General features: G+C 42.1%; 1 protein-coding gene across 1 annotated transcript; it reads right to left on the bottom strand.

Moving 5' to 3' along the window:
* Positions 1–543: 543 nt before the first annotated feature.
* On the bottom strand, positions 544–27,650 carry LOC139658529 (zinc finger protein 638-like). Its single transcript, XM_071536656.1, has 25 exons — positions 27,560–27,650; positions 23,931–25,768; positions 20,481–20,542; positions 19,911–19,940; positions 19,007–19,203; positions 18,719–18,826; positions 17,334–17,572; positions 16,179–16,397; positions 14,937–15,035; positions 14,000–14,034; positions 13,830–13,876; positions 13,220–13,251; positions 12,818–12,937; positions 12,271–12,402; positions 11,908–11,949; positions 10,813–10,953; positions 9,871–10,035; positions 8,616–9,044; positions 6,976–7,479; positions 5,191–5,379; positions 4,291–4,525; positions 3,946–4,194; positions 2,588–2,713; positions 2,344–2,465; positions 544–864 (listed from the first exon to the last, which is right to left on the bottom strand). Exons 1-25 carry the CDS (start codon positions 27,648–27,650, stop codon positions 805–807), a joined length of 5,511 nt encoding a protein of 1,836 aa, XP_071392757.1. The 3' UTR covers positions 544–804.
* Between the last annotated feature and the right edge of the window lie 345 nt (positions 27,651–27,995).

The raw sequence follows: 27,995 nt of genomic DNA, 5'->3' as shown, positions 1-27,995 counted from the left end.
TGGGCAGATACTGTCCTTCAATTTAAAATCCAATCTGGTCCAGTTAGTGTGGTCCACCTCTGATATGATGCACTTTTATTGATAAAATATGTATTGTAGGACATTTTAATCAGATTCTACACTTGTGCATGAATGTATTATCCTGGGTTTCAGTGGAGAGCTTGTGTCCCATGATGGTCTAAATGTTATTTCAGAGGCTTTCCCACCCTGACAAGAATACAATTCTGAAGGAAACAGTGAATACTTGTAGTTTTTGGGCATGAAAATGGCCAATTTTGAATCGTAAATATTGGCACAAAATAGTGGCCATCAGCAACGTCAATTTAAAAAATATTGGTCTTTAAAGAGCCACAAGGTCAAAGCCTAGTTAGCACAAGTTGTTATTCTCTTGATAACTACCGATTTTAGAAATGAGAGAAAATGACAATTAACCTGCCCACCATTTCCCCGAATACTAACCCATTACAACAGGCATGATTATCAATTACTATTAAACTGCAAAGAGCCTGACAAAATGAAAACACATTCTGAATGAATGACAGACAGACAATTTAATAAAACCACCTTCACTGTGCGCAGTTATTCCTGGCAGCCGTTTTCCACTGTACACGGTTTTTATTCTCATCATCACCATCTCTTTGTTACACATGATAAATCAATGGCACATAAAAAGAAAAACGGGACACGCGCAAACTATTTTACACCAATATGAGAGTCTGGACCCTTGGGTGATGACGAAACACTGTAAAAAAAAAAAAGGAGAGGAATGACTAAATTCAGTCAGCCGGGGTTTCATAGTCGGGTTCAGCTGGAGTCGGGTTTGATAGTCGGGTTTGCTGTCGTCTTCCTGCTCTGCAAATATTTCTGGAAAAGAACAAATCAATCAATCGAACTTTATTGATATAGCACCTTTCAAACAAATCAAATGCAATTCAAAGTGGTTTACAAGTGATTGACAAAACGTAGGATGTTAAAAATGGATTTAGAGACTAATGCACACCAAAACAACCAAAACCCCCCTCAAAAAAAGTTAATTGAATAAGACAACTATAAATGATGGGTAGTTAAGATAATAAAAGACAAACAATAAAAGATAATACAAGCAATAAAAATAACATTAAAAATAAAATTATGAAATGCTACACAAAATAAATTGATATAGTAATTACAGTAAAATGTTAATAAAATAAAATAGAATAAAATAAATAATAATGATCAACAGTGAAATGTTGATAACACAAAATAGAAAAAAATAAATAATAATGATAATAAATAAAATAAGTATAAATACTAAAACCATAAAATTATAAAACATTTTTATCATCTTTTTATCTTTTACCGGCTTTTTATTGTCTTTTTTATCATCTTTTTATCGTCTTTCTATTGTGTTTTTACGTCTTTTATCTTAACTCCATCTTAATTTTATCTTACTTTTATTCTATTATTTTATTTATTTTGGTTTTCATCCTACCATTACACTACTATTTACTTGAATGTTTGCTCTTTTCCACCTCTGTCCTCCTATGAACTTAATCCCTGTTTATTGTTTTATTGCCTTTTAAATTCATAATTTGAGTATTCTGTTTTTATTTTGTCAGTCAAAGCACTTTGTAAACTCTGTTTTTAAAAGGTGCTATATGAATAAAGTTATTATTATTATTATTATTATTACATAACAGCCAGACTGAATAGATGGGTTTTTAGTTTATACTTTTATATATTTTATATATTTTCAGTTCCTCTCAGGTCCTCTGGATCAAACAATAAAACTGAATGAGAGAGCAATGTTTTGGGCCTCTTTGAGACTAGAGCTGCAACAATGAATCGATTGTCAACTCTTAAATTAATCGCCAACTATTTTGATAATCGATTTGAGTCATTTTTTAAGAAAAATAAGTCAAAATTCTCTGATTCCAGCTTCTTAAATGTGAATATTTTCTGGTTTCTTTCCTCCTCTATGACAGTAAACTGAATATCTTTGGGTTGTGGACAAAACAAGACATTTGAGGACGTCATCTTGGGCTTTGGGAAACACTGATCCACATTTTTCACCATTTTCTGACATTTTATAGACCAAACAACTAATCGATTAATCGAGAAAATAATCGACAGATTAATCGACAATGAAAATAATCGTTAGTTGCAGCCCTATTTGAGACCGGCGAACAATCGTATAGTCACACATTCTCTAACTGGGGTAAGTTCTAGTCGGCTAAATCACAGTGAGATTAAACTAATCCTCATTTTGCTGGCGGTCCCTAAACTTCGAGATTAGACACAAGAGAGGTTCCAGATCAGTTAAGTTCTGAGGTGAGAACTGGGTTGACTGTGTGCGGTTCCTACCTGCAGGTTCTCGTAGTGCTTGAGGCTTTTGCAGTGGTTGATCTCGGCCTCCTGGGTTCCGCTGAAGAACCGGTTGCACACCTTGCAGAAGAAACCCGTCTTTGGGAGCAGGAACTCCATGCCTGTAGAAACACACGCAGAAAAAATTTACAAAAATGAATGAGTAAGTGTATTCATAAATAAGATGTAATAATGATAATAACATTTCTAGCACAATGCCGGAAAGTGGATAATTGTGTCTCACCGACTGGGTTGTTGGGGTCAAAAGGAGGGAGGGAGCAGTCCTCGTGACAGGGCGTCGGTGTCTTCGCTTTCTTCTTCACACACCCTTCCTCGCTGCTTTTCTCATCCTCAGACCTCGCGCGCTTTGCTGAGAGAGAGAGAGAGAGAGAGAGAGAGAGCGAGAGAGAGAGAGAGAGAGACTTTCATTATGGGGTATTTTGTGGTTTTTGTTGACAGAAGACCCCAATTTAATCTATTTCGAATTCAGGCTGCAACACCACAAAATCTGGAAAAAAGTCAAGGGGGTTGAATCATTCCTGGAGACTTTTAACTGGATAAGAGATGTGTCCTCATTCGCAAACACCAAGTCTCCCATCGCCTTCTCTCTCCCACTGATTTGCATTGCTATGGACCTTTCCACCACCGCTTACCTCTAGCCACTAATTTCCATAGAGGGTTTCCTTTCCCTCTAAACCCCACTAATCTGCAAATATATCAATATTATATGGATATCGTGATATGAGACTAGATATCGTCTTAGATTTTGGATATCGTAATATCGTGATATGGCATAAGTGTCTTTTCCTGGTTTTTAAAGGCTGCATTACAGTAAAGTGATGTCATTTTCTGAACTTACCAGACTGTTCTATTATTTGCCTTTACCCACTTAGTCATTATATCCACATTACTGATGATTATTTATCAAAAATCTCATTGTGTAAATATTTTGTGAAAGCACCAATAGTCATCCCCACAATATTGTCGCAATATGAGATATTTGGTGAAAAATATTGTGATATTTGATTTTGTCCATATCGCCCAGCCCTACTTACAACTGAACATTTAGCCCGCTTCGTAGAAAATACCGAGATATATATCGCGTATCGCCGTTCAGCCTAAAAATACCGAGATATGATTTTTGGTCCATATCGCCCAGCCCTACACCGGAGTTGATATCTTTGGAATCATATTTCAACAAACCCTGTAAAATATTCCAAGTATGCGGAGCGCAAAACTTAAAAAGCGGTAAAAGTGAGTTCAGGTAGAATCTCCCAATGGGGGCTTTGTAAATAAACACAAACCAATGATGAGCTCTCCTGATACTGAGGGAGGGCCAACCAACCTTGTTATAGAGGATGCAATGGTGGGTACTGTAACTATCTGTAACTAGTGAAGCTGCGAGAACCCTGCTTTCATTGAATCCCACTTTTTCTTTATTCTCAGTTTCCTCTGTGATTCAACAGTCCCCATTCGATTAAGTGGGCAAATAATTTAAACATTTCAGTAACGCCCTGCCTAGTACAACCACAGTCTTCTTTCTGTCGGATTCTCTAATCACTAGGCCAATGCTGCCATAGTAATAAAAGAAATTCACCGTACCTGCACCGACAGCAGGAGCCCTCTTCTCTTTGTCCTCCTCATCCTGCGTCATCTTCTCTTCCTCTGGTCTCCCCGACGCCACCGCTGCCGCCTCCTCCTCCTCCTGCCCCTCAGCCTGGCTGTGGTTGACTGGACTCTCCTCCTTCTCCTCCTCCTCCTCCTCCTTCGCTCCTCCTGCTGCGGGGCCCTCTGTAGCGGGCGGGGACTCCGCCTCGGGGGTCGGGTCGGAAGCGGCCGTGGGCGCGGTCGCTGGAGGATAATGATGACAGGTCGAGGTGCCGCAGGTGAAAAGTGGTGATTTTGGGCCGGGATCGGGTAAAAAAATTAGCGATGTGGAAATCCTACCCGTCTCCGGTGTAGTCCCTGGTTCCGGCTGAGGGGCCGCCGGCGGAACCGTCTGGCTAGAGGGAGAGGCGGCTTCGGGGGCGGGAGCCGGGCCGGGCGTCGGATCGGAGGAGGCCGGATTCTCCGAGGCGGGTTCGGGTTCGGGCTCGGGCTCTGAGCCGTGCGCTTCAGGCTTCGCTGGGGCGGGCGTGGCCTCCGATAGAGCTGCTGCCGTGGTGATCGCCGTGGGTGCGGCCTAGGAGCAGGAAAACAAGGAGGGGACAATGACGGCATCACAATGTGGAAATTTCATCGCTCACGGGTCCAGTTTTTAGGACTGGTTTCTGTTAATAGTAGCAAAATATGCCCCACCCATGTAGAGAAAGAGTTGTGGCATATATTGCACTGTACCGAGGTTATTATCGTTAACGAAAACTAACGAAATTACGAAAACTGGGTGTGAAAAAACATTTTCGTTAACTGAAATCAAAATAAAAACGAGGCTTTACAAAAAAAAAAACGATAACTAACTGAAACTGTATTGTGTGTTTACAAAACTAACTAAAAGAAATCAAAATTATAGAGAAAATGTCTTTAGTTTTCGTCTTTTGTCAATTTCATACATAAGCCTAGTATTTTGAATTTTTGAATCTCGCCCCTGACAAATACCCCATATTACAAAAAAAAAGACTAAAACTAACACTGAAACTAATAAAAACTAAACTAAAACTAAGCATTTTCAAAAAATAAAAAATAAACTAAACTAGCAAACCTGCTTTAAAAACGAATTAAAACTAAACTGAAATTGAAAACAAAAAGTCAAAACGAAATAAAAATAAAAACTAATGAAAAATGCAAAACTATAATACCCTTGCACTGTACTGATACTACTGCCAGCACCTTCTTCCAATGAGAAATTACCTCAGGAGCGTCCTGTTGGGCAGACGCGGGAGCGTCCTCCTCCCCCTCCTCCGAGGTGTCCATGGGAACGGGAGGAGGAAGAGGAGGAGGAGGGGAGTTGGGGAGGTCGGTCACATCTCCCACTTCGTCTACCGTCACAAAGTCGCCCATGTCAAACGGGAAGTCGTCGAACTCCTCCTCCTCCACCACCTGTGGGCATGATGAACAGAACATAATAATTCAAACATAAACAGGTCTGACAATTATAGTGCAATAACAAGGCGAAAAGGGTAAAAAAAACAAAAAAAACAGCATGTAAGTTGAATTTAAAGAAATACACAAGTTTTTAGGAGACTGCCATTGGTCAACCTGTTCTTCTCACTTAATGTTGACCAATGGGCCAAAATCCCAAAATTGTATGCATCGCTTTAAAGGATAAGGCTGGTGTTTTTTAATGCATTTCTTACCGTCAACAAATCCTATGAAAATAACAAAATCAACAATGCGTTTGCTCTACTCCCGTTACTTTCTGACTTCCCACGTACCGTTTTTAGCCGTCAACCTGGAAGTCATTGGCTCCAATTGTAAGCTAAAAACCTTTAAATACAGCTCACAAAGACATAGTTTCCATTTTAAAAATCGCTAACTGTTACCACGAAAAGTCAGGCTGTTGTAGTTATTACCAAATCAAATTCAAATGGGAACAAATTCTTCATTACGCCGGGGACTATTTTCTGTGCTACGGAACTACTTTCCTGAGATCGCAAACGTGTTTACGGCCGGCTTATTAAGTTGTTTGAGGAAAAAGTCGGCTGGCCCGGTGCATGGTGATGATGAAATATGCTGCATGGCTCTTTGACGTGTTTTTAATAGTTTTTTTTTAATACAATGGAGTTCTATGGCTGCTGGGACATGGCTGCATTGGGCACCGGCTACATGGACGAGACTTGTTGGCAAAACAAAATCACTGCTGATTTTGTTATTTTCATAGGATTTGTTGACGGTAAGCAATGCGTTAAAAAACACCGGCCTTATCCTTTAAGTTTTATGCAACTGGAAAAGCACCTGTTCTGATTTCTAACCGGAACAACAGGGCACCAAGGAAACTCTAAAACTGAATGGAAGACTTAAAATGTGATGATTAACTATACTTATTTAAGGTATTACGTTTAGATAACTTTAAGACATTTTTGTGTCTTTTTTTGCTCCAAATTACAGAAATTACAGTCTGTGCACTTTAAGCTGTTGTGATCTTGTTTAGCATTACTGGTGGCTAACTTTTGCTGCTGCTCAGTTGATGATCCCATTAAAAACCAAATGTATGTATTCTGATTTCACTTGATTTTACTTGCCGGCATTTAATAACAAGCCAATATATACAGTGACTACAAAAGAAGTACCCCCTCCATCTTCCTTTAATCAAGTCAGAGTGGAAATTCCAGAAATGTATGTTGATTTACACAGTCCCTTGAATAATTAACAGGATTTAGGGGTGTCTTTTTCTGCTTCAGAATACTGGAGCATAGTGTGGGATAAGTGACATGGTGTGTCACTTATGGATGGGATTTGGTTGAAGTTCCTGATATAAAAACATACAGAGGGTGCACTTTTCAGCTGGGTGTTTTTGCCCAATTTCTTCCAAAGTAACATTAGAGAAGAAAGACCTTACTGATAATGCACCCTCTGTACTTGAACCATGTTTGTAGCAGAAGAAAATGTACAAAAAAAGGGGGGAACAATTTTTCTATCCAGTGTATATGCAGTTAAACTCAATAGGCCCTATCAGCTGAAACAGTGGCTTCTCACCGGTTTGGCCTTCTCAGCCACCGTAGTCCTGTCCGGTCCGTCCCTCCCGGCGCTCCTCTTGCCCGCCTCCGCCCTCCCGGAGGGCCGCGGGCGCGACCCCGACGAGCCCTCCCTGTGCGCCCGCCGCCTCTCCTTCCTCTCCCGCTCCCGCCTCTCCCACTCCCGCCGCTCCTCCTCCCGCCTCTCCCTCTCCCGCCGGGTCCTTTCCTCCCTCTCCCGGGCCCTCCGCTCCCTCTCCTTCCTCTCCCGCTCCCGCTTCGCCTCCCGCTCCTTCCTCTCGCTCTCCTGCTTCTTCTCCTCCTCCTCCTCCTCCTCCTCCTGCTGCTGCTGCTCCTCCTCTTTGCCGTCCTCCGCCGGCTCCTTTTGTTCCTCCCCTGTTCCTCCTCCGCGCTCCTCCGTTTTTACTTGCCCCTGTTCTCCACCGGGGGGCGCTGTTTGGTTCGGACGGCCGGCGGTTCTCGTTCGGCACTCCTCCAGCAGCGCGTCCACCATCTCTTGAGTAACCTGAATTGACAAAACACGGATCGATTGAAATATATCAGTCAATCTGACGGAGCTTCCTCCCTGACCACAGCTATTCCAACTCTGAAATATCAGGTTTTTAATATTCTACAGTTGAATAAATATTACTTTTAATGGATAGTGTGGTAGCCATCCATTTGCATCCCAGATGTCTGAGCAGAGAGATCATTGCAGTGTAGTGTGGCAGGATTTTACTAGGGCTGAACGATTTTGAAAAAAATATCTAATTGCGATTATTTTGACTGATATTGCAATTGCGATATGATTTGCGAGATTAGAGGGAATGATAATTTTTACATCATTATTCTCATTTTCATTGAAAAACGTGTTAAAATGATTATGGTGTGATTTTTGCGGGGATCTGTACCAAACAAAGATGTTTTCTTAAGTCTGTAGAATATGATGTGTAGGCCAGGACATCTCTGCAGCACCACAATATTTCATTTAAAATGCTATTTTGACACATATTAACAAATATTGCGCCTCCTGCGATTTGAAAATTGCAGTAGGCCATATTGCGATTTCGATAAAATTTTGATTCATTGTTCAGCCCTAGTTCACAGTGAATGTGGTGGGAGATGAGGAGAGACCAGTGTGTATTTTATGTCTGAAAACTCTTAATTGTTATCGTTCTAGCAAAGTGATTGCAAATTTTATTAGATTTTTCTCTACTTTTGAAAAAGCACACAGACTGACGGAGCAATCTAGTGACAAATGTCACTAAAAGTGGTTTGATAAAGTTGAAGTGGAAGTTGCTTTTTTATTTGCACAACATAAATTACTGAAAGTTGTGTTGTGTGATAAAAACTGCACATTTTAGAGTGGCCTTTTATTGTGACCAGCCCAAGGCACACCTGTGCAATAATCATGCTGTTTAATCAGCATCTTGATATGCCACACCTGTCAGGTGGATGGAGTATCTTGGCAAAGGAGAAGTGCTCACTAACATGGATTTAAACAAATTTGTGAACAAAATTTGAGAGAAATAAGCCTTCTGTGTGCATAGAAAACTTTTATTTCAACTCATGAAAAATGGGAGCAAAAACAAAAGTGTCACGTTTATATTTTTGTTCAGTATAGGTTATTTTAAGGTTAAAAGAATTACAAATCCAACCGACCTTGGGAAGCTCTGGAGCGGCAGCCTCGGTGGAAGTGGCCTCGCCGCCATCGGAGCTAGGTGGCGTTGTCTCTTTTTGGCCGGAGGGAGTGCTGCTGTTCTCCGGTTCCTCGTTGGCAGGTTCGGTTTCCGCCGCGGCCGCCTCGGCGTCTGCTTCCGGTCTGGCGTCTAGTGCCAGACCGGAACCTGAAACCTCGCCTGTGGCCTCATCCTTTTTGACCTCGTCCTCCTCCCCGTCTTTGCTGGCCTCTCCTCCCGCGACGACGACGCTATCCTCCTCGCCGCCCGTTTTCTCGTCTCCTTCCGCCTTCTCGCCGTCCTTCTCTTTTTCTTTCCCGTCGGACGCAGACTCTCCGTTCTCTCGGCGCTCCGGGTCCTCCTCGCCTGCGGCCGGCGCCGTCTGGCTGTCTTTGCCATTGGCGGGCGAGACCTAAGAGCGGGAAAAACAAGGAGGCGTCAAGCCTGGTGTTTCCCATACATATCGCCGTCGGATTTGACTGGACACACTACTCCAGGGTATATGCAGGAATCCTGAAGTTAAATTCAATACCTTTTAAGACCTTTTTTTTAAGACCTTTTCAATATATTTTAAGACTTTAAGAGATTTTAAGACCTAAGAGCTGCAACCGGTTACATCAGCTACACACCTTTAACTTACATTTACTACACATTGACTTTGAGATTGCAAAACTAAACGGTTTTAGTTTGCGATAACTTCTATGGACCACAGAATTCAGATAGGCCGGGCGGGAATAAAGCTCAAGAGAAGAAATTGAGTGACTAACCCACACACAAACTCTTTGGACAAATAGGCTATTCACATTGAAAAAATAGCTACAAAATTGAATACCTCATAAAATGGCATTTAAGACTTTTTTAATACTTTTTAAAAGGGCCTTAATTTTCACTAAATTGATTTATTACCTTTTAATACTTTTTAAGACCCCCGCGGACACCCTGTACTCTCGCTGTTAAGTAATTAATCCACAAGCCTATTGAGATTAAGTCACGACCCCGGACAACATCACATGCCTTGAAACGTTTGCTATGGGAGAAAGCTGTGGGAATTTATGACAGTTGACAAATCACGTGTCAAAATGGCTGCAGATGTTTTTGAGCCGGTTTACTAGACGAAATAAGATAAATCTGATAAGTGGTCTATAACAAAAAGGTTATCATTCCAATTCTGATTCGTCTTTTCGGACAGCCTATATCATTATCGCGACCACTGACGATCGGCCGGCAAGCTGAATGACCTTGGCGGGCTCCAGGTAGGCGGCGGTGACCTTGGTCTGCGCGTTGGCCTTGGGGTCGGCCTTGCGGGAGAAGGAGAGCGGGTTGTTCTGGATGATGCAGGGGAACTTCTGGAAGCGCTTGTAGACGGACAGGGCCATGGCGGCGGTCGCCATCTCACAGATGATCTGACCCGGGGAGAGGGAGAACGGAAGGGGAGGGAGGAGAACAAAACGTGTGTATTTAAATGTCGAAGGAGCCGTATTCTTTATGCGAAAATATAATCTGGGAGATGAGAGAAGGAAGTCCTTTTTTTTTTTTAAACAAGAAAGCACGGAAAGATGATTATAAAAATAAGAAACCCATAATGAATAAGGCAAACATTCAGTATAGCAGTGGTTCTCAACCTTTTTCATATCAAGGACCCCTAATTTAGTCCACATTAGGGCCACGGACCCCCCATTTGATGAGATTTTGTCTCTCCGACCCAAATCTGAGAATATTTTTATTGTTCGATATGATTTTGTCCAGAATTCCATCACTATCTGTATTGTAGGTAGAGAGATAACAGAGAAACTATGATCAAAACTTTCATTCTTCTACATTCTCTAATTGTGTTAACTTCTTGTAAATCAAATAATGGTGAAGTTTAACAATTTATCAAGTGGCTGGGGACCCCCTGGAATCCTCTCAAGGACCCCTGGTGGTCCCCGGACCCCACGTTGAGAACCACTGCACTATAGGATAAAAAAAGGGGGAGGAAAAACAGTACTTTTTACTTACAATACTGACAGCCTAATTAAGTCGAGAAACAAAAAAAAAACAAAAAAAAAAAGGTACACATTCTGTTTCAAACACTGTAAAAGTGTTTTGACATGAGTAGTCAGAGAAGATCGAGTAGTTCTTTCTGAATGTGAGAAGACCAAAAAAAAAAAAAAAAAAAAAACACACACACACTCACTCACCATGTTGTTGTTGAGGACCAGGGTCTTGGACACCGTCCCGAAGCGCCGGACCAGTTTCTGGACCTCGGAGGGGCCGGTGGGCGTGTCGGGAACATTACTGATCACCAACAGGCTGCTCCAGCCTACCGGGGCCGGAGTCTCCTGCAGGACCCACGGGCAAGTTAAATGACTAATGAACCAGTGAATATTTATCAGTCAATCACCGAGTTCAGTCAGTCAGATCGGTTAAAGGATAACTCTTTTCATCATATATTCGTCATTCCTTGGGGATTTTTTTTAGCTCAAAACTATGTAAAAGTACTCTTTTCTATCAAAGTGGAGTAGAAATTCAATACATTTTTAAGAGTTTTAAATTCCAATAAAAGAAACATCTAGTTTCTAAGAATATTCACTCCCTTTACTCACTCTTTTCAGTAATTCAAGACATCATTCATAATTTCATACATACATTTTTAAGTTGTAGCTAAACTTCCAGAGTAGATTTTCTTTTTGAAATTGTTCTCCTTTTACCTTACTTGCCAAAAAGTCTTATACCATGTCCCCTTCATACATCTTAATGGGACTTTAGGGTGTATGTAGTTTGCTTCAGAGTTATGGAGCACAGTGTGGAATACTTGTCACACTCATGGATGCCATTTGATTCCTGGGGTTTCAAAGAAAAAAAAACCCTCCAGTGTACTGTCTCCTGACAGAAAAAAACACTAAAAAGTGCACCCACTGTTTTCTTAGTGTGACGGAAGGACAATATAATTTTTTCTATTGAACTCAAACCAAATGTCATCCAAAGTTGACAGAGATATTCCATACTGCGCTCAATCCTTCTGAAGCAGAACCTCTGATTACACCAAACAGATGTATTCCTAACCAAAGAAAATGTGCACAAAACCAAAAAGGGTGAATACTTTTTATAGCCATTGTACAAGCTGAAATGATCAACAGCTAAACAGCAATACAGACGAATGAATCGGTTCATCACTTTATCTGTCAAATAAGTTAATAAATGGATCAATTAATCACCAATCTCAGGAGCAAAAAATTTGGAATGATCAATAACTTGACAGTGAGACAGAAAACTAGAATTGTCTAAATACTCACTAATGGGTCCAGCGATCCCTTCAGAAAATTGTAGAGCGCCACCTGTGTAAAAGAGATCATCGGTCATTATTCGGGGTTCAAAAAGGCAAGAAGCAAAGTGAATTTTATAAGGAAAATGATTAGGAATGCTGTGTGAAATCCTCTAAGATAAAGCAATGCAATTTATCTGACAAAGCCAAATAATTTAAGCTCTATAGCAAGGAAGCAACCCCTGAGAAGAGGCAGAAATGAGCTAGACAGACAGACCGATACTTGATCGGTCCCCCCCCGGTTTGACAATGGGTTGTATTCTGCAGCACAGGAGGAGGAGAGGAGGCAGAAAGAGGAGCATGGAGGAGGATGGGTGAGTGACGGAGTCCTTACCGGTGTGCTGAGGCTGACGGGCTGTTTCAGGTGGACCATCTTGAGCTCCGAGTCTTGCATCTTGACCGGGATGAACGTGTGGACTTTCACCATCTCTTGGGCGGTCTCCGCGTCGGGCAGCGACACCAGCACCTAAGGGATGTTAATAATTATGAATTAATCGATTATTTTCTCGATTAATCGATTAGTTGTCTGGTCTATAAAATGTCAGAAGATGGTGAAAAACGTGGATCGGTGTTTCCCAAAGCCCAAGATGACGTCCTCAAATGTCTTGTTTTGTCCACAACCCAAAGATATTCAGTTTACTGTCATAGAGGAGGAAAGAAACCAGAAAATATCCACATTTAAGAAGTAACCAAACCCCACCTATATCTTTGGTGAAGCCTGACCTGACCTTCTATAGAGTACAACATGTGGTGTCTGTCGCTCTTCAACCTGAGAAATTAAACCCACAGAATTCTGCACTGAAAATTGCATTTAGAGAGAGGTGGTGCCAGCCATGGTTGCGAGGAGATTTGTGATGCAACAGCAAAGCGTTTGCACCCACCTTTCCGATTTCCGCTGCCAGGATGATGTCAGAAGGAGTGCCAAAGGGCTGGACCAGCTTGATGATGTCACCCTCTGACCAGCCACTCTCAGGAAGCCCTGAGATCAAGACGACACCCTTCTGCAGGAAACAGGATAAAGGCACTAGTGATGAACCAGACCTGCTCAAATCTATTAAGACTCAGCGCCACTATCATTTCTAACCTGGCCCAAATTTGATTGCCCATATTCAAAATAACTTAACACATTTGCCAGAACTGCTATAAAATGTGGACTATAATAACTTTTACAAATTTATGCAAAACCGCCTGAGCCACAGGCTTCAGATAAATCCACTCACTACTTTCATATTTAACATTTGATATGGTAGTTGCGATGATGTAAAGGTGTATGAAGCACATACCTCATCAGAAGTCTTCTGGTCAGTTTCACTTCCTGTGGAGAAAAAAAAAAAACAGTTAGACATTTAACATTTTTAATTTTAGCTTGCAACTACCAGTACCCACTGGTTTCAGTTGGAAACACTAACAGTTATAGACTGTTTTTAGCTAACTCGAGTGCCAAAAAGCGAAACTACGCAATGTGACAAAACATTGGAAAAGAAAATTAGCTAAACTCAATATTAAAACGCTTAAGTGTCCCTTGAAACAGTTTTCCTCCATAACTGGCTCTGAATCTAACACAACCAAGAAATAAAAACATTTTTCACATGAAATTAATTTCTGGTGCGATGCTGTGAATTGTGTACGATATTGCGAATACTCATCTACTCCTATGAGAAACAAATTAATTTGCGTTGTATTAAAAGCCACAGGAGTAGCTGCTCAACAGGAGTAAAAGTAGGAGGATTCAATATTGTGTGTTTGTGGGTATGAAGCACTTTGTTTTGACAATGACAATTTTGGATATGCTAGCACAGATTCCCAGTGAGAACACTTTCACTACGTTCTGTGCAAATCCACGAGCAAATTCTACACAGTTTTAATCTCCGTTTGTTTTTATTGTCGTCTTACCCAGGTCTTCACCTCCTGCACACTTGTCTTTTGTCGGGCCAGGTTTCCTGCGAAGAGAGAAATATGAATTCTTCAATGCAGCCTGAACAGTTTGGGGATGGGGGGGGGGGGGTGAGGGAGCAATATAGGTGGTAAAAAGGAAAATAGGTAAGATGGTAATAAAGACGTACCCTTTGTTGATGTCACATTTCTCCGATTCAGTTTTCTAAAAGCAAAGAAACAGCTAATAAATACAATATACATACACTGAGGGTGTACATTATATATGTGTGGTTCAACAGCTGACAAGGGCCAACATGACTTTTACCTTGCATAGGGCTTCTGAATGGTTAGCCTCTTTTTACTCATGGCCATTATTGCATGCTTTCGATATCAACAACCAATAACAGGGTTCCCACACATTTTCATGGATAAAATTTCAAAACTTTTCCATGACTTCTCAAGCATCCATAGTAGAATTTCCATGTAATGTGAGGCGGTGACTCTGAATCAATACCAGAAATGATGACTACACTGGACAAATAGGACACACCTCTTTAGAATCACTGCATCACATTACATGGAAGCTATTGAAATAAAACATGAATTTTCCATAAAAAATATTTATAAAAAAAATAGAAAAAGCATTAAAATCCAATATAAAGAGGTGTGTCCGATGTGGCCTGTATAGTAATAATTTCTGGTACTGATTGGGAGTCACTGGGTCACGTTACATGGAAGCTATTGAAATTTTTCTTTTTTTTTTTTTTAATTAAAATATGTATGTAAAATAAATTAATTACACATTAGCAATCAAAATAAGTGCGCTACATCAATTAGTATAATCTTTTAATCATAATTTTCATTAATATTGTCAAGTCAGCACAACAAAATTCCATGACTTTCCCAAAACTTTCAGGGATTTTGCTAATGCCATGACTTCTCCCGGCCTGGGAAACGAGATTTTGAAATACCGCGACTTTTCCGGGTTTTCCATGACCGTGGGAACCCTGCAATAAAAAAAAAAAACCCACCGCACCGATGAAACAACCGCCTAAGCTTTATGTTTTTCCCTTTGTAAACAACCCAGGACATCAAACCGAACTCTCGACGTCCCCTGCACGGTACCTTGGCTAGCGAGGCGGTGATCTGCCGGTCTCGGATGGAGAGGCCGGTGCAGCGGGCCAGGGCCTGGGCGTCCTCGGCCCTCACCATGCACACGGACGCCTGGGGACGAGGGGGGGGGGGGGCGGGAAGAAGGGAAGGACAGAGGGGGAGGGTGGATGGAGGCAAGATAACAGTGCCAAATTTACATATATGCTTTTCTTAAATTTCTCGCGTCGGTCTCATCTGTTATATATATTTGGTAACACTTTACAATAAGGGTCACGAAGTTAAGGGTTAATTAATGCTTAATAATTAATTAACAGTTAACTAATGCGTAATTTACTAATGATGTTCATGTTAACTAAGGTATTAATTTATACATTTTTTAAGAGTTTAGAAAGATGACTATTAAATAATGTATAAATTAATACCTTAGTTAACATGAACACCTTTAGTAAATGATTACCAGTACAGACACATTAGTTAACTGTTAATTAAGGCTTATTAAGCATTAACTAACCCTTAATTTACTGACCCTATTGTTAAGTGTTACAATATTTTTTTTCATTTTCATACTGAATACATTTCATTTGTATATTTATGTTTCATTGTATATTTTTATACCCCGCACACATGCTGTTCATACAGTGCATACTTTCAATTCCTCTAGTTCCATCTGTCTTACAGTTCTACTGTGTTTACCAACCCAACCGCTAATTTCTGCATTATGTTTTATGTTTTGTTTACTGCTCTATCCTGATTTATGTTCTATTTTTCTTTGCTGTTTTCTATTATTAGTTGCTGCTGGGTTAGACTCAGTTTCCCCATAGAGATCGTTACAGTTTCATTTCATCTCTCGAATTTCAACTTTTCCAATTCCAGAATGTATGGCAAATAGGGCTGGGCGATATGGTTGAAATCAATATCATGATAATCATAAGGATTTTTTCTCGATATCAATATATATCACGATATGGTTCATGTATGCAAAATCATGTTAAATAATCAAATTAATGTTCATCTCATTGAACCGAATGGTAATGTTAGGTGTGATGTCAAACAAAACAGAAATATTCAAATAATATTCCTACCATACCTCATTTTATGAGAGTTTTTAAGTAAAATTTGCTTGTCATCATCAATTCAGACAGCAGAAATGTGTGTCACGATATCAAAATATCTTCATATCACCACGATATGATTCCACTGAAAGACGATAAACGATAATATTGAATTATCGCCAAGTACAACTTTTAAGCGCACCTTCTGTCCTTCGCCCTCGTCCCCCTCGCCCTCGCCCTCGCAGCCGGGCATGAGGACCACGTTGTTGATCTTGCCGAAGGACCCCACCAAGTCGGTCACTTCCTGCTCCGAGGCGTCCGTCGGGATGCCCGTCAGGTAGACGAGGCGCGCCGCAGCGGTGGAGGACTGGGAGGGAGCCGCCGCTTTCTTCTTCTTCTTGGCCGGCGGAGGTTTGGCAGACTAGAGACCGAGAGCGGGGAGTTTTGTTAGTTTGGTTTGTATCTCCCAGAGGCACACCAATGCCAGATTATGCTGACAAAAGAATGAGCGCTTCCTAATACCAAGTACTGATCTGTGTACTTTCATTGACATTAACAATTCGGTGATCTTTGAAAAGAAAATTAAAAATAATTACATTTGAAACACCTAACTCCATTCATTATCATCTAATAGCACAGTGTTTGCAATCAGCAGGCTTCACTAATACAAATCATGGGTACTTTAGCCAAAATTGGTTCAATACCAAACTGGTGTAATAGCTCAAATCTACCATACTCATTACAGCCAAGCAGCCGGGATACACTGAGCAGGTCTATTTTCCTACTTTGGACAGGAGCTGCTACTCGATCCCCTAGACTTCCAGCAACTGAGCTAAGCTAACCTTTCCCATACCTTCAAACTGCATGCAGAGACATAAAAAGGGGAGTCCAGTTCATCTGACTCTGGGTAAATTGGGAAAAAAAAAAGCCAAATTCCCTTTAATGACTGAACAGTGTGGAAACATCACACACATAACGATTGGCTTTTGCAAAGTTTTTCATTTTGCGTCATAGAGGCACTTGTTGAGGTAAAGACTGGGATCACACACACTACACAATTTATGACGCCGTACCACCCCCTGATCTCAAGAAAACACAAACTTCCAAATCACTACAACCAGAAAAAAAAAAAAAAAAAACATGGGAGGTGGAACATTTTTCTTTCCACACTTCCTATATTTTTTTTCCTTCTCTGGCATATCTCCCAAATCTCATTGGCTATTGCCGGTCTCATTGAGATTCGAGCGGTTGGTCGACCGGCTGAAACTACAGGAGGACGTCGAGATGCCAAATTCAGCCTAAAAGTCGTGTAGTGCCCCCCCCCCAGCCTTAGACCACAAATGTCGAGAAGACCCACTGTGTCGGGATGCTTGCTCGCGGCAGCCTTGGCACTTGCCGTCTTGGTCGTCTTGGTTCCAGGCTTGGTCCCCGTCTTGGCGAGAGCCTTCGCGGAGGACTGGAACGGTCCGGTTTTGGAGCGCTGGCCCATCTTGGAGGCCGAGGAGGACGGATGGCGGCCGGCGCCGACGGGACGTTTGGTCGGGTCGTCGTGTGGACGCTTCAGCCCGCCGCGGGACGAGCTCCCCGTGGACACACCTGGGGGAAAAAGGAAATGCACGGATAGATTAGACATCCAGAATTGTATATATGTTCTATTCATGATTTTTACTTTCCTAATTTTTACCTACTTGAATATTCCAAAGATTCTAGCCCAGTTTCCTTCTGTAAGGCCCTTGTTCACAATGACACAATTATGTTTTGCAATGTCACAGTACAGAGAGATGTCACTGTCACTCTCACCATGAAAGTAATCATTTCCACCTCCCTCTCTCTTCCCAACAGATACAGTTGTGAAGTGCCTCTATATACTTAGTACACACTAAGGATAAGGACATCTGGAAGATCTGTCTCTTTAATTCAACACCTTCTGAGTTCAACAGAATGACGTAAGACAGGAGAAAAAAAAAGTGTTTTTTCAAAGTTACTGGTTTGAACACATACTAGTGCTCCATTGGTGTATCAGTACTTTTTGATGCTGCCACTTTGAGACACAAGTCTAAATTGTAATTTAGACATGTTAAAAACTACTGAGTTATGACGGCACTGCAATTATGATTTTGATTATTCTGATTATTATTGAGTCATGGGCCCTGCGGTTTTTGATGTGGGTCAAACACTGGACATCTCTCTACCTTCTGAAATCAGGCTTATCCAACACATAGTAATATTATGAATAATTGAGAAGTCAGGTTTAAAAAAGGGAATCATTTCTGTCTTCTCAAAAGGATTAAAGATGTCCTCTATTCATATACATATAATAAAAGATGTTCAATGAGGACAATACATTTTGTTATTAAACGTTATTAAAAATTCAGCCTTCAGAAAAGGCATCACTTTGACATTATCATAACAGATTTGTTACAGCTGAGGCAAAAGTCTACATGTGGGCCTATTTTGTTACATAATTCTGCTCATTTTGCATATGCGGGAAATTCTCTGCATATTTTACAAAATACCTCATCCTTCGCCCCATCGTGCCCTGGCCAGGCAGGGGCCTAAGAAACATTTGAAACCCTAACTTTAGCTATCATCATTTCTGTTCTTGTCATGTACTATCAGATATATCAGGAGCTATCAAGTTGAGATTCTGGAATGGACCTTCACATGTTAAAACTACTTAGAAACAAATGAATTAAGAAGTTATGAAGGAGGAAGGAGTGAGGAGAGAAGAGATCGACCCACCTGATGATTCGCTGGCCCTCCTCTCAGGCCGATGGCCGCTGGAGGCTCTGTGGGAGTGGGTGGGGCTGTGCATACCGGAGGGGCGGGGCTCCAAACGGTGGCCGTGTTCTTGGGGGAGCGAATGAAGATGGTGGGAAAAAAAAAAATCAGAAAATCTAAAGTGGCACTGGTAGAATTTGTAAGCATGAACAACTTTCTCCCAGAGTTAGAAGCTCTCTCTGAAAATCTCTGAAACTTAATGACTTTTCTTTTCGGACACTCCCACAGTGCAGCCACTGCGCTCCGTACCGGCGTGGTGCTGGTGGCGAGGGTGATGGTGAGGAGCGTAAGGCCTCCCGCGCGGCCTCTGAGGGTGGGGGCCCATCCTCTGCTTGCTGGGAGGAGGACTCGGGGTGGGAGACCAAGACAGGGAGCGGGAGACGGAGCGGGACGGGGAGCGCCCCTTGGGGTGCCATGGAGCCCGGCTGCCACCTTGACCGCTCCTCCTGGGGCAAAAAGACGGGATTCAATGAGCGAAGCGATGACGGATAAAAAGACATGATCTAAAACGGAATTTGTGCAGGTTGTCTTATTGGGGCCGCTGTGACAAGTGGTAGCCTAAAGTCAGTCTATACTTGATTAGATTGTGCAGTCACTAATAAGGATGTTCATGCATAAACGTCCAATGCCCTACCAGTGCCTAAGCAGTGGTTCTCAACGTGGGGTCCGGGGACCACCAGGGGTCCTTGAGGGCATTCCAGGGGGTCCCCAGCAAATTGATGAATTGTTAAACTTCATTATTTTGTCATTTTAGAATGACTATTTTGATCATAGTTTCACTGTTATCTCTCTACCTACAGTATAGATAGTCATGGAATTCTGGACAAAATCATATCCGACAATAAAAATATTCTCAGATTTGGGTCCGAGAGACAAAATCACATCAAATGGGGGTCCGTGGCTCTAATGTGGACTAAATTAGGGGTCCTTGATATGAAAAAGGTTGGGAACCACTGCTCTAAAGCACAAGCTTGGCTGCCTGACAACTTTATAGGTATTGTACCTCGGTATGCACAGAGTTGTTTTTTTTTTTATTGTATTTTGGGGACCGACAGACTGGCCCTGCCACCCGACCAACAGAGTGACTTCTACTAGTTGCTGGTCGCAGCTAAAAACAGTTTTTTGGAAACATAAGAACAGGAGTCCAACTGACCTTGGTAGATTGGGTTTCCACTCAGGGTACCTTAAGACACACACACACACCTGTTAGCACATCATTCATCATCCTATAGGCAAACATGTAGCCTAAATGGTAATGGGTGACTTAATTAATTACCAAAAGGACTTCTTTCTATGTATAAGTAGCATTTGGGCAAATGTATCAATACAAATACAAATCAAATTTGCCATTTTTACTGCCATTGTTTCCCATGCTTACGAAGTGATACATGGGCAAAATCATCCGAAACGTATTGCAAAATGCAGCAATATCTATTAGGGATGCCCCGATAACGTTTTTTGCCGCCATATCTGCCGATACCGATCGGCCATACCGGTAGTTTTTTTGTTTTGTTATAGCAGCTGGTATAGCAGTTTTATAGGTCTAACGGAATTCTCCGATCTCATATCTATACTGAATATCGGCCGATTCCGATTGCTGGCCGATCGATCGCGGCATCCCTAATATCTATGACGCAAATTTCTCTCATTCTCAAGTTCAGTTAACTCTTTGAAGATGTAAGGCTTCTGCAGGACACTGACAACATTTAAAAAGCTTTCTCACTTGTTGCGTAGGTCTCTGCAGGCGGCAGTGTGGTTGACAGTATTAACATGGTCGATCCAATCCTGAAGAGAAACAACACATGGGAGAGAGAAACGCGTCACAATCAAGAGACAAACAGAAAACAATCCTAAACAAAGCTAGGTTTACAGCTCACATGTATGAAGATAAACAAGTCAGCGAGATCTTAGGTAGCACTGAGACACATGAATCTTTAGAGGATCAAAGCATTTGGGACAAAAGCTTAAGTTGGTCTTTTTGAGCTGGTGTCATTTTTTTAACATGTAAAAACCCAGAGGTAGAAGTGGACACCCAGTTCTTTGACCCCATATTCAGGTTAAATCCACATTAAAATTGAGTAAACAGCAAGAAAGACAACTTTCGTCACTGTCTGATACAAAGGGTGATGCCTTGCACATGGCGACCAAATGACATGTTACACATAATGAGGTAATTTTCTTACAACTAAGCAAGTGCCAAAGAGGATTCACCAGTGCATATCATGGAACAAGCCCCAAAGGATTTTACACTGTTTTTTTTTTAAAAGTATTGATCTTGTTCTTAATTCTAAGATAATTCAAGTCCTTGGTAGACAGAGATGTTCCATGTCCTCTCCACTTTCCACTATCTTCAGTGTCACTCTGTCCATCTTCGTCACTGACAGACTACATTTTACTGTAGTGCATTTTTTTCCCATTCTTCAACATTCTGAATATACCAAACAGAAGGAATCAAAGAGAAGCATTTTCTCAGTCTTCTTGATTTAATTGGTGCAAATACCGCTTTGAAATATTTTTGTCCAGTCTAACTAATTCAAGAGAACAGATGCATGTGTACTTAAATGTTCCAGACATGTTCAAAGGCCTGAGGAAGATTGTGAGATCAGTCAATAAAGCGATAACCAATCAATTCAATTAATCTCTATTGCTGTAGAGAATTTTTGTCACAGGCTGTAGGTCACAAATGACCATCTCACTGGAAAAAAAGACAAAAAAAAAACACAAAACAAAATAATCTTTACACCCTATGTTCACTGCCAAGTCTAAAATAATTGTGAAAAACCAAGGGTGTGATACCAATGAATTTTGTGAGACTTTGGTCTTTTTGACAGGCCACTTTGGTAGAATCCTGCTAGGCTATATCAGGCCAAGAAATGACTATGATCGTTTACTCATCAAGCTACAAACCTTATTTTGGTCATCATATTATGGAAATTTAGGGATATCTTTGATGCCTCTTTTTTATTAGGTTACAGTATAGCCTATCTGAGACAAATTAATTTAGCAGAAAGAAAAACATAGTAGGATGAAAGAAATAATGACAGGTTTCACTTACATTGCTTTTTTTTCCCCAGGATATATTGGCTCTATAAAATCCGCACTCAGCAAATTTAAGAATGAAGAGCCACAACTACAAGTAATTACTTTTATGACACATTGATTGGGAGTACAAACCATTTTAAGAAGGAGTTATTCCATGGTCTAAGTCAGTCCAACCACTATTTATGAAATTGAGCAACTCTACCCAAAAGCCAGAAACCAGAGCACTTAGTTTTTTGAGAGAACAAATTAGTTTTGTGTTATAGTAATAACTTCTAGGCCTAAACTCTGTAGTAAAATATATCTATTATCCCCCGAAAATCCCCCTGGGTGCGCTCACTATCACTTTTACCATCTTTTCAATTCATTCTCTGTGGAGGAATGAACATGTCTAACTTTTAAACTCACGTATTGTTTTGTCCTCTGAATGACTCTTTGAATATTTACTATGTTCAAGACAAAAGTAATTAATCATTAATAATTGTCTCTCTGGTAGAAGACATCATGACTACTCACTGGCCCTATGTAAACATGCAGCTAGCATATTAGCGGTTCATTGTTCAGAGAAACGGTCCTGTTAAACTGTCCGCCACAACAAAAATTACAGATATGAATTCTTAAAGTGAATGAAAGTCACCCCCTTTAATAGAAGATATCTCTGGCACTTCACAACCCACAAAGTAGATGTACGAATCCGGGATAACAGCTAAGTTCGCCTCATCAAGCTCGTTTATCATTAATTTGATAAGTACAACAGTTTCTAGATCAGCAATCCGAGGAGTTTGGTAAATACCAGGGGCTGATTTCCCACAGCATCCATAGCCAAAGCAGCTCTTTGTTTCCGTGCAGACCCCCTCTAACAGTTGTGAGGTAATGAAATTAGCTTCTTACCAAAAGTTTTTAGAGTTCAATATACCGTATTTCCTCTAATACTGGCCCGGGCCTTTATTTACCTCAACTGCAGAGGGTACCAGGCCTTTATTGGAAGCAGGCTAATATTAGAGACAGGCCTTTATTTCTAATTCCCTCTGCTTTATAAATATATTTGTTCAAATCTTAGTACGAATCCTCCTTGTTTTCTGATCTGCTTCTGTTGGGGTTCGTTAGGTAGCCGTTTTTTTTGTTACTACAATAATTACACCGATAATTACCGTAATTGACGACGGCATGTTCCAGAGACTTACACCAGGCACCAGGAGTTTACCGGTATCCACCGTTGTTTTTAGCTGCGACCAGTGGTTGGTCCCCACCCTTTGGCGGCCTATAATTACGGTAATCGACGACGGCATGCTCCAGAGACTTCTGCCAGGCATCAGGAATTTACCGGTAGCCTATCCACCATTGTTTTTAGCTGCGACCAACAGCTCTATAGCTCGCTCTGTCGGTTCACAAAAATCTCACAATTTCACACAAATTTCACACATAATTACACACACTGTGCGGCCTATAGCCACACAGTGTGTGTATGTGGTCGCACCTATTGCGAATTCATACTTGTTTCCTTTCCTTTCCTTTTTTCCCCGGCCTGTATTTGGGGCCGGCCTTTATTTGTTGGCCACTATTAGAGGAAATACGGTAATACGTATTCACAGATTTGCACAAGAAACCAAGAGCTGGACACTTAGACTGCCAGAAAAACAGGCACAATATTGTATCTTTTGACACTAGTGCTTTGCCAGTCACATATGGTATAATATTGTATCTTATTTCTGAGTGTGGCTGTGCTACTTAACGTGCTGGGAAACAAGCCCTGGCACTGCTGGCCTTTATAGGTACACCTTGACAGTTTAAACTTAAATTTTTATTTTACTTCACCAGGCACTTCTCACAATATGGGGGAAAAGTATCTGTCTTGACTTTTGTTCACTAAAAATGCTAGCACTGTTACCATTCTTCATTCAAACCAACGGGTTCTGCTAGCCACAAGCTAACCTGTTGGCTTGCATCAAACTATACGTTGGTTTCAATATGGATTACTAACACTGCTGATAAGTAACTGAATGATATACCTATGTATCAACCCCGTAATCTGACAACAGCCTGGTGAAGAAAGATAACGGACTCAAATTCAAAATGTGAAGGCATCCCTTTAAGGAAACTCTTGACATTGGTACGATGGCATGTTGGCACTCACCTTAGCCTGATCACACTGTGTGTGACACAGGGAGCAGGTATGGGGGTACACCTTTGGAGGCTCCGCTGAGAAATCACTTATCATGGTGGGGGTAGGCAACTTCTTGGTGCTGCTGTGTGGTTTTGAGCCAGACGAAGAAGAGAGAGAACGTCTGGACAACGAGGAAGACTCACTCCTGGTTTCGGACGAGGGCCTCAGTTTGGGCCCGTCCCGCCTGTAGTCTCGGTCGGGACGACGAGATTTGGACGATGGTGGAAATTCTCTGATGGGTGACCGTTTGGTCTTGTGAATGTCACTGCTCGGTCTGCGGTAGTCCAGGTCTCCATGTTTGTTTGATTCAGCAGGTTCCAAGCGAACCTCCCGCCTTTCAGGCATCTCCACTTTGTGTTTAGGAGCTGAGGAGGTGGATGACGGTGGAGGGTAGAGCATTTTAACCGTCCTTTCACTGGACAGTGGCTCTCGTTTGAAAGTCTCTCTGCCACTACTGTCGTCCTTTGCCCGACTTGCGTGACCGTAGTCGATGACCTTACCCGCCGTATGTGTGACGCTGAGGAGGCTGGGCACTTCCGGGGAGCGCGAATGTCCCATTCTTAATGGCGAAGAGCAGGAAGGAGGCGGCGGCATATCGTGGATGCTGCGCGACATACTTTGAGAGTACGAGGAGGAGTTAGCCGCACTGTTCTGGCTGGATGACTTGTTGATCTGGATGTCCCGGAGGATGAATGGTAAAGTGTCTGGGGTTAGCTGATCATCGGGGTAGTGACTCAGCACCTCTAGATCCTCATTTGAAAGTCCAAAGCTAGCCAGGATACTTCCTGCACTCTCTGGGGTGTATAAACCCTGGACATCCACACCACCACCACTGCCACTACCATTTCCGCCACCGTGGGAGTGTCGGGTTTGAGGAGAAGGCGAGTCTGTTGCAGGGGTGTTCCAGCTTGCCATGCCTGTTCCAGAGTGGCTGTTCTGGGGCTGCTGCTGAGGCCCCTGGTGGCGCTGGGGCTGGTGGCTAGCACTAGGCGGAGGACTAGCAAACAGTTTACTGGGCTGTTGGTAGCTCGACCAGTCCACCCCCTGCTGGTGGCCTTGCTGGTTGTCAGATGTCAGTGTTGCTGGGCTGGAGCTGTAGCTTCCATGTTCTGACAACCGCTGACCGATCCCAGGCCCTGACCCCTGGTTCTGGTGTTGGTTTGGGCGGTTCATATGGTCCATGAGACGGTGATCCATGTCCCTGGAGCCCCTGATGGCCAGGGCTGACTCTAGCTCATCAGGAAGCTGGGTGGGAGGAGGGAACTGGAAGCCCAAAACCTGCGAGAGCATATCGGTGGCAGGGCGACTCTGTTGCTGTTGATTCAGCGCTTGCTGGTGATGAGGGGGTCTGGGTCTGTTAGAGAAGGGCTGTGGCGGCCCTTGTTGCTGGGAGTGGTGGTGATACATGGCACTGGATTGATATTGTTGTGTGGTTCTGTAGTTTTTGCTGTTGGTTTGCAAGTTTAGCCCAACAGCTGACACCTGTTGTGTATTGAGAAGATTCAGGAGGGCCAGGTGAGGAGTCAACACTGTTGTTAACCCGTTGTTGTGGTGACTCTGGTTGCCAACAGTTATGGTCGCTAGAGCGGTGAGCTGCTGGAGGGCGATCTGGGCCTGAGCCTCAATCTGGGCCAGTCGAAGAGCTGTCACTGCAGCAGCACCAACCACAGGTCCGAACAGGAAATGGGTCCCTCTGGTGCTGTTGGCAGCGCCAAAGGTTCCACTCCGGTCCAAACGAAGGGAGGGAACAAGCTGCGAATGACTGTCTGTGAGCACAGCGAGGCTATGAGGTGGAAAGCAGAAATATACTATTACAGATGAAAAGGCTTTTCTTTCCCGTTTTAAAATTAGTTTTCAGATGAGGTCCTTTTTTCACTACAAGTTGACTTAATCCTCAGTTTGTGGTTTCTTCACTCAACAATTAGTTACAGCAGAGAAAAATGCCGTCAGCTTTGAGATCTCCTTCCTCTAGTGCAGTGCGTCCACCATGCTTTTCTTTCAGGACGGGAAAGCAAAGTAACATTATGCAACAATAGTGAGTCACTGAGAAGCTACAACTCAAGATAGCCAATATGGGTTTGACACACAAGGGACATCACACAAAGACCTAAACCTCTGGATCTGAGAAAAATGACAAACCATAATTATGCTTCCAGAGCACCACTTGTTAGCCTGCTTTGAATGACAAACATTGCGGCACAGTGGACTTTGTCAAAAACATATCATAAGCCTCTTTTTGCCAAAATGTTCAGAGTAGATCGAGAGACTTTAGTAAAAAAAACAAAAACAAAAAAAAAGACATGAATCTACCAATGATTAGCAAGCACGTAGTGTGAAAAAAGTTACCATTTGAGTCAATGAAATGTCTAAAAACACACTTACCATCCACTGGAACAGATTTAAAGTAAACACAGAAGTAGTGAACTGTAGTGTATTACTTTTCTTTGCCTACAGCCACTAATAGGCCAACCGATAAATTGCTAAGTATTAGGCTAACTGAACATCCTTGAAAATAGATTTGATATATCAAAGGTTTTCAGCAAGGTCTATCCAACTGCCTTCGACATTATTTTATTCTAGCAATGACAGAATGTCACTCATGAGAACCACTGACAGGAATGTTAATATTAACTCACCCTGTTATCTTGTTCGTATCTGGCTTCACATCCGGTTAATGTGTGCAACGCATCACAAATAAATCATGGAGGGGTTGAGCTTGTTGGTAATCTGGGTGAGCATCATGCAAAACTACAAGCAACTGCAAAGCTAGACTACATCGAAACCTTTACCTGCAAAAATTGCACGCAGATGTAGCTTATATGGCAAATCCTTCATTTGCTAGTCTACTCTGGCTGACCTTGCATATTTCAGCCAGCGCCATCTATCGAGAAATAGGCTTAAGTTAAATGATCAAGGCCCCAATAGTCACCAATATTTCCCAATTAAATGTTCTGCAAAGTTTGGACACTAGGCAACAAATACAACTCTAGTCAATAGTTTTGGCTAATATTGCTTATCGAGAAAATTCAGCTGCAGGAAGAAAAACTTCACATACATACTACACATGAATAGTTCTAGCCCAACAGGTGCCGTTCTCATTTCCACCTCTGTATGGGAGATAATGTCAGGTCAAACTCCATGCCAAAATGTGGCGGTTTAATGTTGCCTCTCTTATCAGCAAGCAGAGCATAAGACCTTTACCTGAATCATTAGGTTCCACTGGTAAATTCCACATGATCTACCAAGCAACACTTATTTCAAGCAAATGTGATAAAACTGGCTTGCACTGCTCTCTACCACCTCTCAGGGTTATAAAAACTGAAAATATTGTGAAATATTTGTTCCAAGAATGATTAGGCTACATGTATTGCCAATTTTACACTTGGGGATAAATAAACTTTATTGAATTGAACAGAACAATTTGGAAAAGGTCTCAAGCAATACTGTGTGAGGTGCCGATAAAGGACTTTTTGGGAGTTTGGACCACTGGTCACCTTATCTGTTATCTGACAAGAGGACTGGTATCAACATTATCTCTGTCCCTCTGATAGACAGTTCTAACCCTAACGTTTCAGGCTGTGATCACATAGGACCCTAACCTGCACCTTTTTCCGTTATTTTCAGGGGTATGGTGGCGGCAGGCCTGCGCGTGTCCTCTGAACTACGCACCACGCATTTTGGACGAAGCATTTTGGGGATCCCCTGGGTGCCCTAGGTTGAACATGTCTCAACTTTGGCCATGTCGCACATTATGTCAGTGTCACGCAGAAAACAAAACAGCGGCGTCTGGAAGGATGTATAGGTTTCCTCGTGAGTAACCTAACTTTATCGACATCCTGTTTCAGAATGAGCCCTGCTTCTTCTTCTTCTTCTTCTAGCAAAAACAGAGCTATCCCCATTTTTTACTTCTAGTAAATTATCTAACATCCAGCCTTCAAGCTGCTACAAGTTTCAAGATTCTTCAGTTTCTCACTTTTAGGATATGCTAGTCACCAACGATATATAACGGGGACAGAGATGATTTTGGTGCCGATT

This window comes from Centroberyx affinis, unplaced genomic scaffold, assembly GCF_046629955.1.
Source record: "Centroberyx affinis isolate AG114_WGS23_722 - 3 ecotype Tasmania unplaced genomic scaffold, CSIRO-AGI_Caff_v1 ptg002923l_1, whole genome shotgun sequence".
Classification (NCBI taxonomy): Eukaryota; Metazoa; Chordata; class Actinopteri; order Beryciformes; family Berycidae; genus Centroberyx; species Centroberyx affinis.
This window is presented reverse-complemented; position numbering and strand designations above follow the sequence as displayed.